Genomic DNA, 13743 nt, shown 5'->3' with positions numbered 1-13743 from the left:
AAAAAGAAAAAACCCACAGCATTCCTAGTGATAACTGATTGTCAGTGTTATGTCAGAGAAAGCTGGGGTTAGACAGAAAACATCAGTGAAATGTCATAGTCCTTTGAAACACCTATCTTTCTACATATATTTAATTATTTTACAGCTTATATATCCTGTTTTTGGCTGCCGTTGAGAAATAAATAATAATTAAAAAATCTATGCATGCATATAACGTCTTTACTTTTTCTCTGCAGTGTTTCTAAAATTTTACTTTTCCTTCCTTTGTGAAAAGGAAAATAATTTCTGTACACTTATCTCCTATTTGCAGTGATGCAATCTTTTTTTCTTTTTCCACACTAGCCTTGTCATTTCTACATGCCAGACTACTAAAATGCCACAGCAGACATCCTCTTTGTCTTCCCTTCCATGTTTCCTACCTTGCACAGGAGTCTTTTTGTCTTTCATATTGATGCTCAGTATCATGCCATCCCTTCTAAATATCATAAAATTTCTTCCCAAATTTTTCCACCCTCACCATTTTATGTTATACACCATTAGTAACCTTTAATCTTTTAAGTCTCATAGACATCTATTTTCCTCCATAAAACCTTTACATGTGAAACTCCTGAAGTTTGTCCAACCAGGTCCTTGCCTCATTCCAATTCCTTTCCTTTCCAAAACTGATGTGTGCTGTTTTGTTAGCAGAAGTGTGCGTGCATGTATGTGTGGCAGGGGAGACTTCTTAAATTATAGATCTATCAAAAAATGCAAAACTATGCAGAAGTATTCAAGTGCTGTGGAGTAAAAAGTATGGTACCGTTACCTCTTTTCGTTTTCTTATTACATTATCATCTATGTACATCTATCTTGCATATTGTAAGATTGAGATTGTGTGTTCAAACATAACCTGCTCGTGAAAACTCTGTTTCATTTCTGGAACAAAAAATAGCAGTTCATTTACATTATTGAGAAAATAAACAAGGAACAAACACTCTTTTCCTATGGTTTTGTCTTATTGATTGTTTCATATTCCTTAAACTGGCTGAAGCATTGCATCCTTCCAAGCACATTTCAGTTTCTTCCTGTAGTACAAAATACCATCTGATTTTAAATTCAATGTATCAATGAAATCACTAATCAATGTGTCGCCCAAGTATTTCCTTACTTCAGAGATGGAGTGTTAGGGTTCATACTCCTAAAAGTCAGCGCACACAGAAATCCACGCAACCACCCTGTCATTTTATTCCTTTTATTTTCTAAAACATGTATCATGAAATTCAGTTGCCTGATCCTTCAAAAAGAAATTAACAGCAAGATATTCAAAAGTGAACAAGTCTGACTTACCTGTTAAAGCTTATACTGATTTTAAGAGGAACAATTACATCAAAACTGAATGGCACTACAGTAATATTACATACACATATACACATTTACAGGTAGGTCTGTGCATGTGCGTGCTTGAGTAAATATTTGTAAGAGTAGAAATAATATTTTCAGATCCAACTGCAAGTTTGAAAAAAGTGTACCTAACATAGCTTTTCCTTCATCCTCCAGTTCAAAACGCAGAGTCTGAAGCTCCTGTTCCATCTCCAATTTGAAACCTTCCATGGCTTGTTTGTGTGTTTCTTTCAGTGCCTGAAGTTCTTCTGAATGCTTTTGTTGTAAACGTTCTTCTAATTCCTACAAAATCCAAATGGTCAGGATTAATTCTATAGTAGCCTCGGGAATTATAAAATATTAGACAATAAATTAACAAGTACTGTCATAACTCTAGGAACTATTAAAAAAAGGCACTGATGTTGCTCATAGTTTCTTCTCTCACTAAGTTATCCAGCATTGGGTGCAGACAACTAGGAAATTCATTGCGAAGGTACACTCCAGATCTGAACTAAAAAATAAAGCAGATATGCAGTCTATAGCACTATGTTGCAAGATAATTTCACTTCCAGAACAATGTCACACCTAAGATATTTTGTTTAAGTGAAAGTTTGAACAAAATGCAGAGATGAAGAAACAAAGGAGATGAAAATTATCTTGCAAGTTGCAAAACAGTTCACACAATTTCTAACACAATAAAAATATAGAATACGTTAGAAAATGAGTCAGTCATCAGGAAACACCAGAAAGCACACACAGAACTTGATAAATATAATAACAAATAAAAATAAGCCTCTTTCAAATCAAACCCAGAATACAACAGATGACAGTCTCAAAGTACTGTTAAGAAATGTATGTGTTGGTAATAATTATATATTTACACACACATATATACTATATATACACATAAAGGTGAGTGCATACAGAAATATGTATAATTATATAACTATCAACAAGCTGCTAGAGTATAAAGCAAGATGTGAAATAATGCCAGTATTAGAGCTGACTTTAAGTATGTCCTTATCAGATTTAACTGGACAATAATGTTACCGTAAGACTCATAATCTGAAAAGGAAATTTAGTAGCTTTGAAAATACTTTTATTTACTAATTTTCCATGCATATCTAAGTTACTAAATTGGCAACATTTTATACACAATAAGGAATATCCATATTAACATGCCTTTTGTTCTTGTTCTTTTGTTTCTTCCATATTTTGAAAGGCAAGGATATGAGCTTCCTGAAGCGACTTATGCCTTTGTTGATGCTCTTCTTCTAATTCCTGGATCTCCTGAGTCAGCCTCTGACGCTCCTGACTGAACTGGGCTTGCAGCTGTTGTAAAGAGCTCTGTGACTGGGAAAGCTGCATCTCCAGATTCTGCTTGAGCAAGGAGATCTAGTCCACAGAACAGCAAATATTAGTCATTAAATCTAAACTGAACTAAACTAAATAAACAGACAAAAAAAAAAAAGAAAAAAAAGAAAACACTTCAAAGTTAACCAGAATATTAACTACAAGGGACAAGCAGTCATCCACTGGATTTCTTGTAATGGTTATATCCCTGAGATATAACTCAAACACGTAAGTAGCTCCTTAAGGATCATGACATTGATATATTGATACTACTGTACAACCTATAATGCAATTGTTCTAAGCCAAATTAACTGAAATTTAATTCTAAGTTTTGTATAAAGAGCAATAAAAATGACACTATCAAGGTCCAAAATCAAATGTCTCTGTTAGAATAAGCTACTCTTCATATCAAGACTACATCAATTCTGTATGGAAAATCCTGCAGTTCGTAGAGGAGTACAGTTTGTGACATATAGATTGATATATATATATATATATATATATATTTAACTTTTGATATGGTATAGTCTTACTTTACTGGTGTCTTTTTGAGTTTAACAGACATGCTGGATTAGGACTCCACATGACAAGTAAAATACTGCAACTTGATGGATCCTTTTTCTATTGTTGTTAGCTCGGTAGTACAAAAAAAAGTGATTTTTTCTGCTGGTTTTTAACTAACACCAAAGCAGTTTGAGTCACAAATACTCATCTTCTTACATGAGTATTACTAATGATTATTGCAAATGATGTTTTTCATTGAACAAGAATCTTAAGACATTATAGCACACTGCACTCTTTGAAAAAGTCCCATTTTCTTTTTTGTAATATTTTTATGCTCTGTTCTTCACATCAGAGATCATCTTCTCAGACTGAAAACAGTAAAACTCTATCATTGTCAGAGGCAGCAAGAAAGATACATCCTCAAATCCTGAAAACAAGATTTTACTAAAAATGATTTTTGTTGCAGTGACTCGAAGGGAAAATAAAATTGTCACATGACAAAATTTGAATTAGTAAGGATTTTTTTCAAGCCTCAGAATTACGTCAAATTTATTACAAATGAAAAGTCTGATAGTGTCATTTGAATCAGTGTATCTTACAAATAATTTTGACAAATTAATAAAGGCATTGCAAATCAATTTATTGATTTACAGAACATTAAAATTCACCAATTAACATAAATTTAAATAGCATATCAGGGACAACTTGCAGCATGAGCATTATCGAACATGTTTTTTTTTCAGAAGGCAACAGCTTAAGCATATTTAGAAGCATGAAGCTACATTTAAAGTAAAATAAGCACCAAAGCAAAACACGCAAATTAATTTGAATGAAACAACCACAGCTACTTGCACTTCGAATTCCTCAGGTCTTTGTATCTGGATATATATACACTAGCTTCCATGTAAACTGTATCCATAGTATTTTACTTCAGATAACTTTGAAGGAAATTAACTATAAGTGAAGGGATATAGTGAAGGTCGATACTGCATTCTGTAATCTTAACTACACATGCAAAGCCTTTTACTGAGAATATTAAATATAAACGTCACACACAAATTGTAAGTCAGAGGTTTTTCTAATCTACTATTCTCCTTCCAGAAACATCCGGTCCTGGTTTATCAGGAAAAAACAAAAGGCCAAGGAATAAATGTAGGGATCTTGACTCCAAAGTCTACCCCCATTCCTCATTATTTCTTAAACCCAAAGAAGCATTTTTTAGACAAATTCCTTCCTATCCTAAAAAACTTTGTAGAAACTGCAAACTTGCCACCTTGCTTTATTTTTTACTTTTTCTTTTATTGAACATCAGTAAAATTCTTCTGGTTATCTAACTTTGCCGTGGCAATGCTGAATTTAATTTCCATCTTTCAGCCTGTTTCTTATCTATGCAAAAACTTCCCTCCTATGTCATGGAGTTCTAATTTGATCAAAAGCCTCACCACTGCTCAGCTGACTCCTTGCAGCACACTACAGCTACAGCTGCTGTGCTGGTCAGACAGGCCAATAATGCAACTACACGTGGTACTCTTCAACTCTAGAGCTTCACTCCACTGATGTGGTCAATCTGCTCCACATTCCTGCCTGCATGGCCTATCATACCTTTTTACACGTGTATTATAGCTTAGTATTGCAACGGGCTACTGATTGCTCTCCTTCTCCAAAGGAAAGGGAATAACATCTACCTTATCTAAACTCTTCTTTGACTTCTTCACATCCTTATCTATTCTTACTCACAAAACATTAATGGTTGGGCCCTTGTCTCTTTCCCCATCTTTCTGCAACCTCATACCTATCCGGGTCCATCTGTAAGCCTTGCCTTTATTTCCTCTTTCTCCACAACACTACACCTAGCAGAACTTGCACCCTGTCTAAAGGTCTGTTTTTCCCTTTCGCCATGGAATAACTTCTGTGCTTATTTAGATTACCTCTTCCTAGTTGTAGTCTCTCATGATGTTTTTTTTATTTGTTTGTTTGCATAAGATCACTATTACAACTTGGTCCTAGCTCATCTACTTCTCATTTTAAATCCATTCAATATGCCAGTATCTCTACCCTGCTTCTTTTCTTCCTTTACTCTTCTTTCTAACTCCATTTTCAGAATGATCAGAATGAGCAGTAAGGATTGGACAGCCTTAAGAGATGATTCAGTCCAATTTAGCACTAGTTGGGAACTTTATATACAAATTACTGCTCAGAAATCTTATACAAAGAAAATCCCACCATTTTCACTCAGATAATCTTCCTTTGAGTGCCTGTGACAGAAACACTGAGATACTAGACAGACATTCTGTCCACTCTTATTGCTTTCACCACATATCTGCCCCTTACATGATCACTGTAGGGGTTGGAAGGGACCTCTAGAGATCATTGAGTCCAAGCCTGTTGCCAAAGCAGGCTCTCTACAGCAAGCTGCACAGGTAGGCGTACAGACAGGTCTTGAATATCTCCAGAGAAGGAGACTCCACAACCTCTCTGGGCAGCCTGTTCCAGTGCTCCGTCACCCTCACTGTGAAGATCTTTCGCATATTGGTGTGGAACTTTCTATGCTCCAGTTTATGTCCATATGATGGATATGAGGGGGTATAATTCTATGGGAAGCCCTGCTCAGTCCTGCAGAACCTCAAGTAATAGAAGAATGTCACTCTAAAAAGCCTTTCATGATAACATTCAAATGGAATGGACTACAATTTGATATCTTAGTCAAATTTGTATGGGCTTTTATGAAGATGACAAAAATAAACATGTTTTTGGCTTGAAGTTAAATCTCTCACTTACATAGGACCCTGGTCCATAATTCTTACTGCAACACTTACAAACCTTTTAAGCAAGGAAAGTCATTTCTTTCTTGGAAATGTATGAAACAGTTTAAATGAGATGTCTGGTAGAAGTCTGACATGTGGCTGGGAAGCCATTTTAGAAGAACATCCTTCCTATGAACAGTTTGGACTTCCATCAGATTAAAGTGACTGCAAAACCACAGCCTGAAATAGGCTTCACTAGATATTAACTTATTTGTGCCAGTAGACTACATAATAAATTTAGGACAAAAAGGTTTAAGTGACTAACAACCAAGTCAGATTAGCCTACCATTCTAATACAACAAGTTTTTTTTTTTTTTTTTTTTTTTTTTAAGTTATTTTAAGAAGAGTACATAATTTTACATGTTATTTTGGATATATTATACATATACTGATACGCTTAATTTTTTTTAGTTATCAGTGTGTCTCTTTGCATGTCTATATAGTCTTATGTAGAAGATTCAAAAGAAAAACTGAACGCTATTCTCTAAACTTTCCATACTTTTATCTAAGGTTTTCAGCATATTAAAAATACTGTTAAGAGTTTAAGAAATAAAAATAGAAAGAAAGAATATAAGAATATTCTGGCTATATTTATAACTCATACTGCAAGACTGCAAATTATAATACATCGATCTCATGCTTTGCAGAAAGCTCTGCTATACACATTTGCACTGCCCACAAGCTTGCTTGCGTTAATGATGACACAAAAACGTTGCTTATGTTATGAGCATGTATATAATATTTGATGTCCAGTGATAGATACATTTACACAGATGGCATAGATGAGTGGATGCAGAACACAAGCTTTTGATGTCTAGCAGCAAACATGTTCTCCTCTCTGAAATTATTAAATATTCTATTTCACAAGCTAAAAGCTTTAAAGCAATAATACAGGATATGCAAATTTATTAGTGCAAACATGCCCTATTTACAAGTTGTAAGTGCAAATCACTTACATTGCTGATAGATTTATGCAAAGCTTCACCGAGACAATGCCGCTATGAAGAAAAGATCACAGGAATAAAGGGAAACATTCAGAAATCAACTAAGTAAAAGAAAAAGGGATAAGGAAGGGAGAGTAAAACATAGAATATTAATTATAGTATGACCAGGGAAAAATAAATTGAAAACTATTTGGAAAAAATTTAAATGAATAAGTTGCCTTGACTTCACATATGAAGTACTGAATACCTAACAGAATGAAGTATTTTCCTCTGTTACTGTATGAACATACAGGATAGCATTAACTCTTCAACGTAATAGTACATTATACTCCTGTATTATTCAACTGAACATTTTAGAAATTGTCCAACTGTTTTCTCCTTTATGGCAAATAATTCTGGGAAGAAACCATTAAGCACATCAATTTGCTTTACTATAAGAAAAGATATTATATATAGGTTCAACCAACAATCAGCTGTGTCTCTGAAATCATACGTATATTAAGTGTACTACTAAAGATCAGATTCCACTGCTAAGAGGCAGAAAACTATTTTAGTCTGTAATGAAGGCATACTAATATTTAAAAAAAATTCAGAATGAAATGTATAAATAAAATATATTTTTTTTAAACCTATAGGAAAATGATAGGTCCACCACGTATGACCAGCTTACACTGATCCTGATTACTAATGAAAAACAAAAATAAAAATAGATCACCAATTAGATGTTCTATATGTAATATTACTGATGATATGAATCATATACATCCTTCATATGTAAACATATATAATTGCATGTGTGTTTATACATAAACATGAATTATGTAGATAGGCACGCACGCACAACAGAATCATCAGAAATGAAGTGAGAGCAATTTTAAATCCAACATGACCAATTTCCCTTTTGGCACAGGTCAGTCAAGAAGACTGCTTTCTTAAGGAGACAGCAGGTATTTTTACAGTATTTTTACACCAGCTTGGAAGACTTCGCTTGGGAACTTTTAGGCATTACTTTGTCCAGATACAAAAAGAAGAAAATATTTTCCTTTTCTTGAATCTACAAATTGGAATAACGTAGAAATACATGATAGTGGAAAATCCACAATTATTTTATTAAGTTTGTGAGAGAGTTACAGGCAACAATTTTCTAATCAAGTCTAGTCTGTCGTCTTGTCCACTAGAGGGCATAATACTCAAGTAGACAAGAAAACATAATAGCTCAGATTTCAACAAATAATGTTACCAGCGCCGATCTCAATAGACCTAACAATTTTTCAATTCTATTAAAGTTAGAAGCTCTTAAGAGCAGGAATTATTCTTTACTAATTAAACATTCAGTTTCCAAAACATTTAGGACTTAATTTTGACTGACTCATCTAGGCACTAGTGTAGAAAGGTTAGTAGTGTACAAGTAAATTGCAAGTAAAAATATCTTTTTGAACGTCTGAGTTCTATGAATAAGAACATATGAATAGAACATTGAAGAAAGTGAGAACTGCCCCTGCTGCTCACAAAACATCAGATTTCTTTCACCAAGAAAAAAACTAGTCTTGCTCTGCTGACAAAATGGCCTTATGACGGACAGAACATCTCGGGCTAACCATTTTAATACATGTGATTTCACCAACTTTCTAAGTCTTAGGTCTGGAAACAGATGGAAGAAAAATGAATTTTTGGTGAAAGTTTTGGAGTAAAACTCTCCAGTTAAGTTCAATACTTAAATTTGTCACATACTTGCTTACTGAAATGAACAGTTGCTGGTCTTCCATGACGACTGTTCCAGGGTGATCATACTGTAGTACTTTCTTCAAGAAGTGAACTTTATTGCACCACTGACATTTTCACTTTTAATTCAGTTGTACTATTTCTCGTAAGACATTAGTTTACTGTGTGTGTGGAAATTCTCTCATTACATTGCTTTTATTCGCTAAAAATTACCTTTAACCACATTAAAAAGGCTTAACACTAACATTCAACATCAGTCTTCATGTCATTCAAAGATGAGTTATGTAACTCTCTTTCTTGCTGTACTTACTACAGATATTTTGGTGTCAACTCATGCCAAGATCTGACTTTGGTATGGGGTTTACTGAGATTTCAAAAATACTGCCACCAACAGTTGTTGATGTACTAATGCCTGAAAGTGGGTGGAAAAGATCTAACTTCATCTGTTTTATCAAAGTAGATCAAGATTACCATATGTATACATTATTTTAAGAATGACCTCTGATAAATGCTGCTAACCTTTCTGAAGAGGAAAACCTATGTGCATCCATCTGGTGTTAGTAAATCAAACTAGTTTAAGATGTCTACTGAAGAAGATGAATGGACTTTTGGCATAAGTCCATTTTATCCAACTATAAATTATAACGGTAGTAAACACTACTCCTAGCATCTGCTATTTTCACTGTTTTCGAGCCTATCCAAAAGTTATTTCAGCAGTCACTGGGCTTGAAGGGATCATGGAGATGTTTACCAATATTCTGCAAATACATGATCAATTATCTTCTAGAGCAAACAGTTAAGCTAAGAGTAATGCTTTAAAACTAGACTGTTGGCAGTCTTGGCCTTTCATTGAGGGAAAGTATAGTTATGAAGTAATATACTTCATATATAAAGAAAATATAGTTATGAAGTAAAATTTTTATCTGGAAAATGGTTTTACTGTTGGATTTGGTTTAGATTTCTGCTTATCAGTTTTTGAAGTGTAAATGTCAAGCATCAAACTAAATTCTTTTCTTACTCATGCATCGTTAATTATGTACTGTACTAAGAATTTAATGTTCTTTTCATCCACTGACAGTAGAATTAAAAAGTCTTTTAGTCTCCTCCAGATTTACTAACTCAAATGCTTCCAAACAAAAACTGATAACGTTACATTCCACTTAAAAGTTTATGATAAGACAGAAATTTGGATATGATGGCATCACTGTTTAACGCATCAAACGAGGTGCATTTTTTAATTTAACTAAACACAACATCATGGGAGACAAAATTAAACGGAGACCAAAAGAGATCAAAATGAATCCTAACACATTTGTTCTAAAACAGAGAAACAAAGTTAATGTCTATTAGTATTCCTACTGCACCCCAGTGAAAATACTTTGAAAACTCTTGATTTGTTCTGGGATTTTTTGGTCTGTATCATACCTCTTAATTTTATACTGTCTTTAATGAATTTCCCACATTAAATTCAGAATCTTTTAAACGAAGAATAAAATAAACACCATAGCTAAAAGCTCAGAAAAATAGATGGTACAGCTGGCTGCATCTCATGTATTTGTTTTATTGTCCAAGCTTTAGAAAAAAAACTATCTCCAGGATCATATCTCTGTACAGAACATGGAGTCTAGAACAAGGGAGCTGTCTTATTAAGAAGTGCAGACAGTCATGAAACAGGGAAATACCCACAACAGATGGTCCTCTGAAGGCTGCAGTGACTCTGAATTACAAGATTATTCATATTCTCAATAAATCCCAAAGGAACTGAAGCACAGTCCCTTTAAGACCACTGTATTCAGAGCTGTAGTCACTTGTGGCGAGTTTGCAAAAGCTGCAGAAAGCTTTGCCCCTTTGGACAAAAATATCTACAGAGAAGAGAAGAGACACAGAACCTTACTCTGACCTGCATTTCAAGTCCCCTCCTTAGTGTAACTTCTTTTTTTATTCTTACGGATTTTCACATTTCCTATTTCTAAGTACATTTCAAATCTTTCCCAGAAACCCTATGGGAAGACACTTAAGCATCCACTAGATGTCATATTAGCCTTACCAGTATTACCAAAAACAAGAATGATGACAGTTAGGATGGACAAGTTGCTTGAAATTTACATCCTTCTTGATTCTGACAGACAAGCCTTTACCCAGTGTGCTCATGACAAGATCAAGTAAAAGGAAGCAGGGTATAATGATCCTGTGCTAAAAGTTAATCTCCCTTCTTTCCGGAAATGGAAATATAAGTATATGCAGGTTTTCTCTAGTAGAAATTTCCAGCATCCATTTGACAGCAAATCTTCTAAACCAAGGATTACCCAGACCGTAGAACAAGCCATTAATCCTTGTGCTGAGGAAAGAAATTAGCATTTCCTGATTTTGCTGATGTGGGCACATGGTCTCTGAACACAGGCAAATAAAGACCTAATGCCCTCAGGTAGAAGACTGGTCATGTATAGATGTCCATAGGAGCTTTACAACTTTTCTACAGCATTCTATTTTCTGAACAAGAATATTTTTGGTGGCTTGTTTTCAAGACTCTGTGAATGAGCTTGAAATTTTCTGAAAATTCTAGTTTGAATAAGATCTCTATCAAAAAGAAACATTTGTATTTTGATATCAATAATTTTATGCTTGCTTTGAGATTGCTTAAAGAGTAAATCTCACCATAATAGAAACAAACTCTCGATGGAAAATTTCCACTATCTTTTCAAAATAGTTTTCAAAATCAGTTTCAACTTGCAGCAGAAAAAAATAAATAATAAAGGGCTACCAAACCAAAGTGTATGTAGTATACTTTTGTCCATTCTCACTCTTATTTCCATAACTGCACTCTTATATCCATTTAAAAATGATGGTATCTTTGTGTGCAAAAAGTTGACGAAGTTAGAAATAAGAATTTCACATTAATACTTGACAGGCAATAGTATGAAAATATCTAAGGAACTGGGAAAAAAAAGCTGACAGAGTTTCTTTTATCTTACTGAACAAGTGTTTTACTGAAAAGTAAAGAAGTCATAAAAAACAATATTTGCTGAAATACAGAAAAGATAATCCACAATCAACACTCAATTCAGTTTACAGAAAGAAACACTTATCACAACAAGAAATATATAAGAATATGCATGTCTTAACATGTGCATTTAAGTTCTCCTCAGAATTGATGGTTGCAGAACATGAAGCAGCAGAACAGAGAACACACTCATGCTTTAAAAAAGAAAATTCCTTTCATTTTGTTCATGGTGAAGCCCTCTTAAGAATTAAAACGTTAAAAGTGCATTCCACAGCTAAGAAAAATGGAAAACAACTAGCACATCTGAATTTCTTACATATTTCATGAAGGAACTCCTATGTGGATTGATATGGAAGTACTTAGGTAAAATTTACAGGGGAAAAAATAAAAAGCACTTTCTTTTTATGCTTTTTATCACCATTTCTCATATCAGAGATGAGAGCTACACACAAGATAGGTTAACTGGATCAGTGTCTATCAACCACAAATCTAACTGTAGATGGTAAGTGAGGTTATACAGCTGGCAAAAATGCATTTAAGCATTTGATCAGCTGAAAAGCATTTGCTCTCAAGGGAATTATTTTACTCATAACAAAACTCTACTGTTATAAAACCAATAAACCTACATGCATTCTAGGAAAGACTACTTAGGCAGTAATGACATAAAAGCAAAAATATCATCTTGCTTGATGTAAAAGCTAGATTTCATCTACCAAATAGGCAACAACTAGTAGAAGGTAGAAATTTGGCAACTGGTGTAACATAATAAAAGAAAACCTAGCATATTTTATGGTCACATATTGTTGGATTTTATTTTATTTTATATTGTTGCCATTGATAACTGTGTCTTTTCATTTATTATTCTGGCACCAATCAGGAGTATCCCTAAGAAGGCATATTCTATACAGTTTTTCTACAATGTACCCATAGAATTGAAAACATATAATCAGCTTAGGAAGCAACACAGTATTTTCTAGAGTAAAAAGCACAGTATTATCACTGATAAAATACGATGTTCAGTGTGAAACAATCTGTGAAAACTAATACTTAAGTCCTTTAAACTTGGGTTATATCTATCAAATATAACATTATCTCATTTTTGTCTAGAAGTAATTTGTTACAATTCCCTCCTTCCCCCAAATAATGTTTATTAGATTCTTCTGAAATGCCTTCTACTACAATATACTGATGAGCAATTAATTTATGAATTAAACCTTTCTGAACAGCATTTATACAACAGAAGGTCAAGATCTAGATACTTTCTCAATATAAAGAGCACAGACCATATTTTCTGCCCAGTAAGTAGTTTACAAATGATTTTGTAGAGAGCACGAGCCTTTGCTCATGTATTATTTTGATAAATGATAGTACAGTACTGCTGGTATGGACCAGAGCAGTGCTTCAGGTGTAAAAGTCCAAACTACAGAACGATGAGTCAGAACTATGCTCTCTTCCCAGAAATTATATGGATCTCATGATTTTCAGATGAGTTGTAAATGCATCTTCCAACTAATGAAGACTGGAACCACGTATAACAAATTTACAGTATCTTAGAGTGTTTTACTTAGCACTTTGAAAGGAAACTGACATGAAAAAACATTCTTTTGACAAAATTAAACTGAAAAATCGGGATTCTTCCTAATACCACTGACTTTATACACACATGTACATGTAAAAGAAGAATCTCATTTCAGTATTGCCTCCAGTCTGTCTAAACTAAACTATAAACTCTCTGGGGCTCTCTAAAGTGAGCTTATTGCAAAAGTTTTTGAAGTGTTGAAGTGGGTCCAATGCAGAACAATATCGTTCTAGATTAATGCAGCCAAAACCTATAGTCAACTCTATGTTATGAAATGTGTACTAAAAATCCCCCACTCTTTTCCACACTGAAAATGCTATCTTTGATTTTTTTTTTTTCCCATGATGAAGTGATTACATATGTGGATAAAGAGAAAACAGAGGATGCCTGTAACCTTGATCGTACCAAGATTTTTAACACTCTTGTGTCCAGCTGTAGCACAGTTCATATGGGTGGACAGCCAGATGGATGAGAACA

General features: G+C 33.9%; 1 protein-coding gene across 2 annotated transcripts in view; it reads right to left on the bottom strand.

The window, feature by feature from the left end:
* Nucleotides 1–13743, bottom strand: part of FAM184A (family with sequence similarity 184 member A) — a 63236-nt gene that overhangs the window by 15029 nt on the left and 34464 nt on the right. For both annotated transcript variants that reach the window (XM_004940268.5, XM_040698630.2), the window contains exons 10-11: nt 2542–2754; nt 1509–1662 (exon numbers count right to left, since the gene is read on the bottom strand). In XM_004940268.5, coding sequence (XP_004940325.1) covers nt 1509–1662; nt 2542–2754 — 367 coding nt within the window. The remainder of the gene's footprint in view (nt 1–1508; nt 1663–2541; nt 2755–13743) is intronic.

The sequence above is a fragment of the Gallus gallus genome, chromosome 3 (assembly GCF_016699485.2).
Source record: "Gallus gallus isolate bGalGal1 chromosome 3, bGalGal1.mat.broiler.GRCg7b, whole genome shotgun sequence".
In the NCBI taxonomy this organism is placed as follows: Eukaryota; Metazoa; Chordata; class Aves; order Galliformes; family Phasianidae; genus Gallus; species Gallus gallus.
The sequence above is the reverse complement of the archived record's forward strand: the minus strand, read 5'-3'. Positions and strand labels throughout refer to the sequence as shown.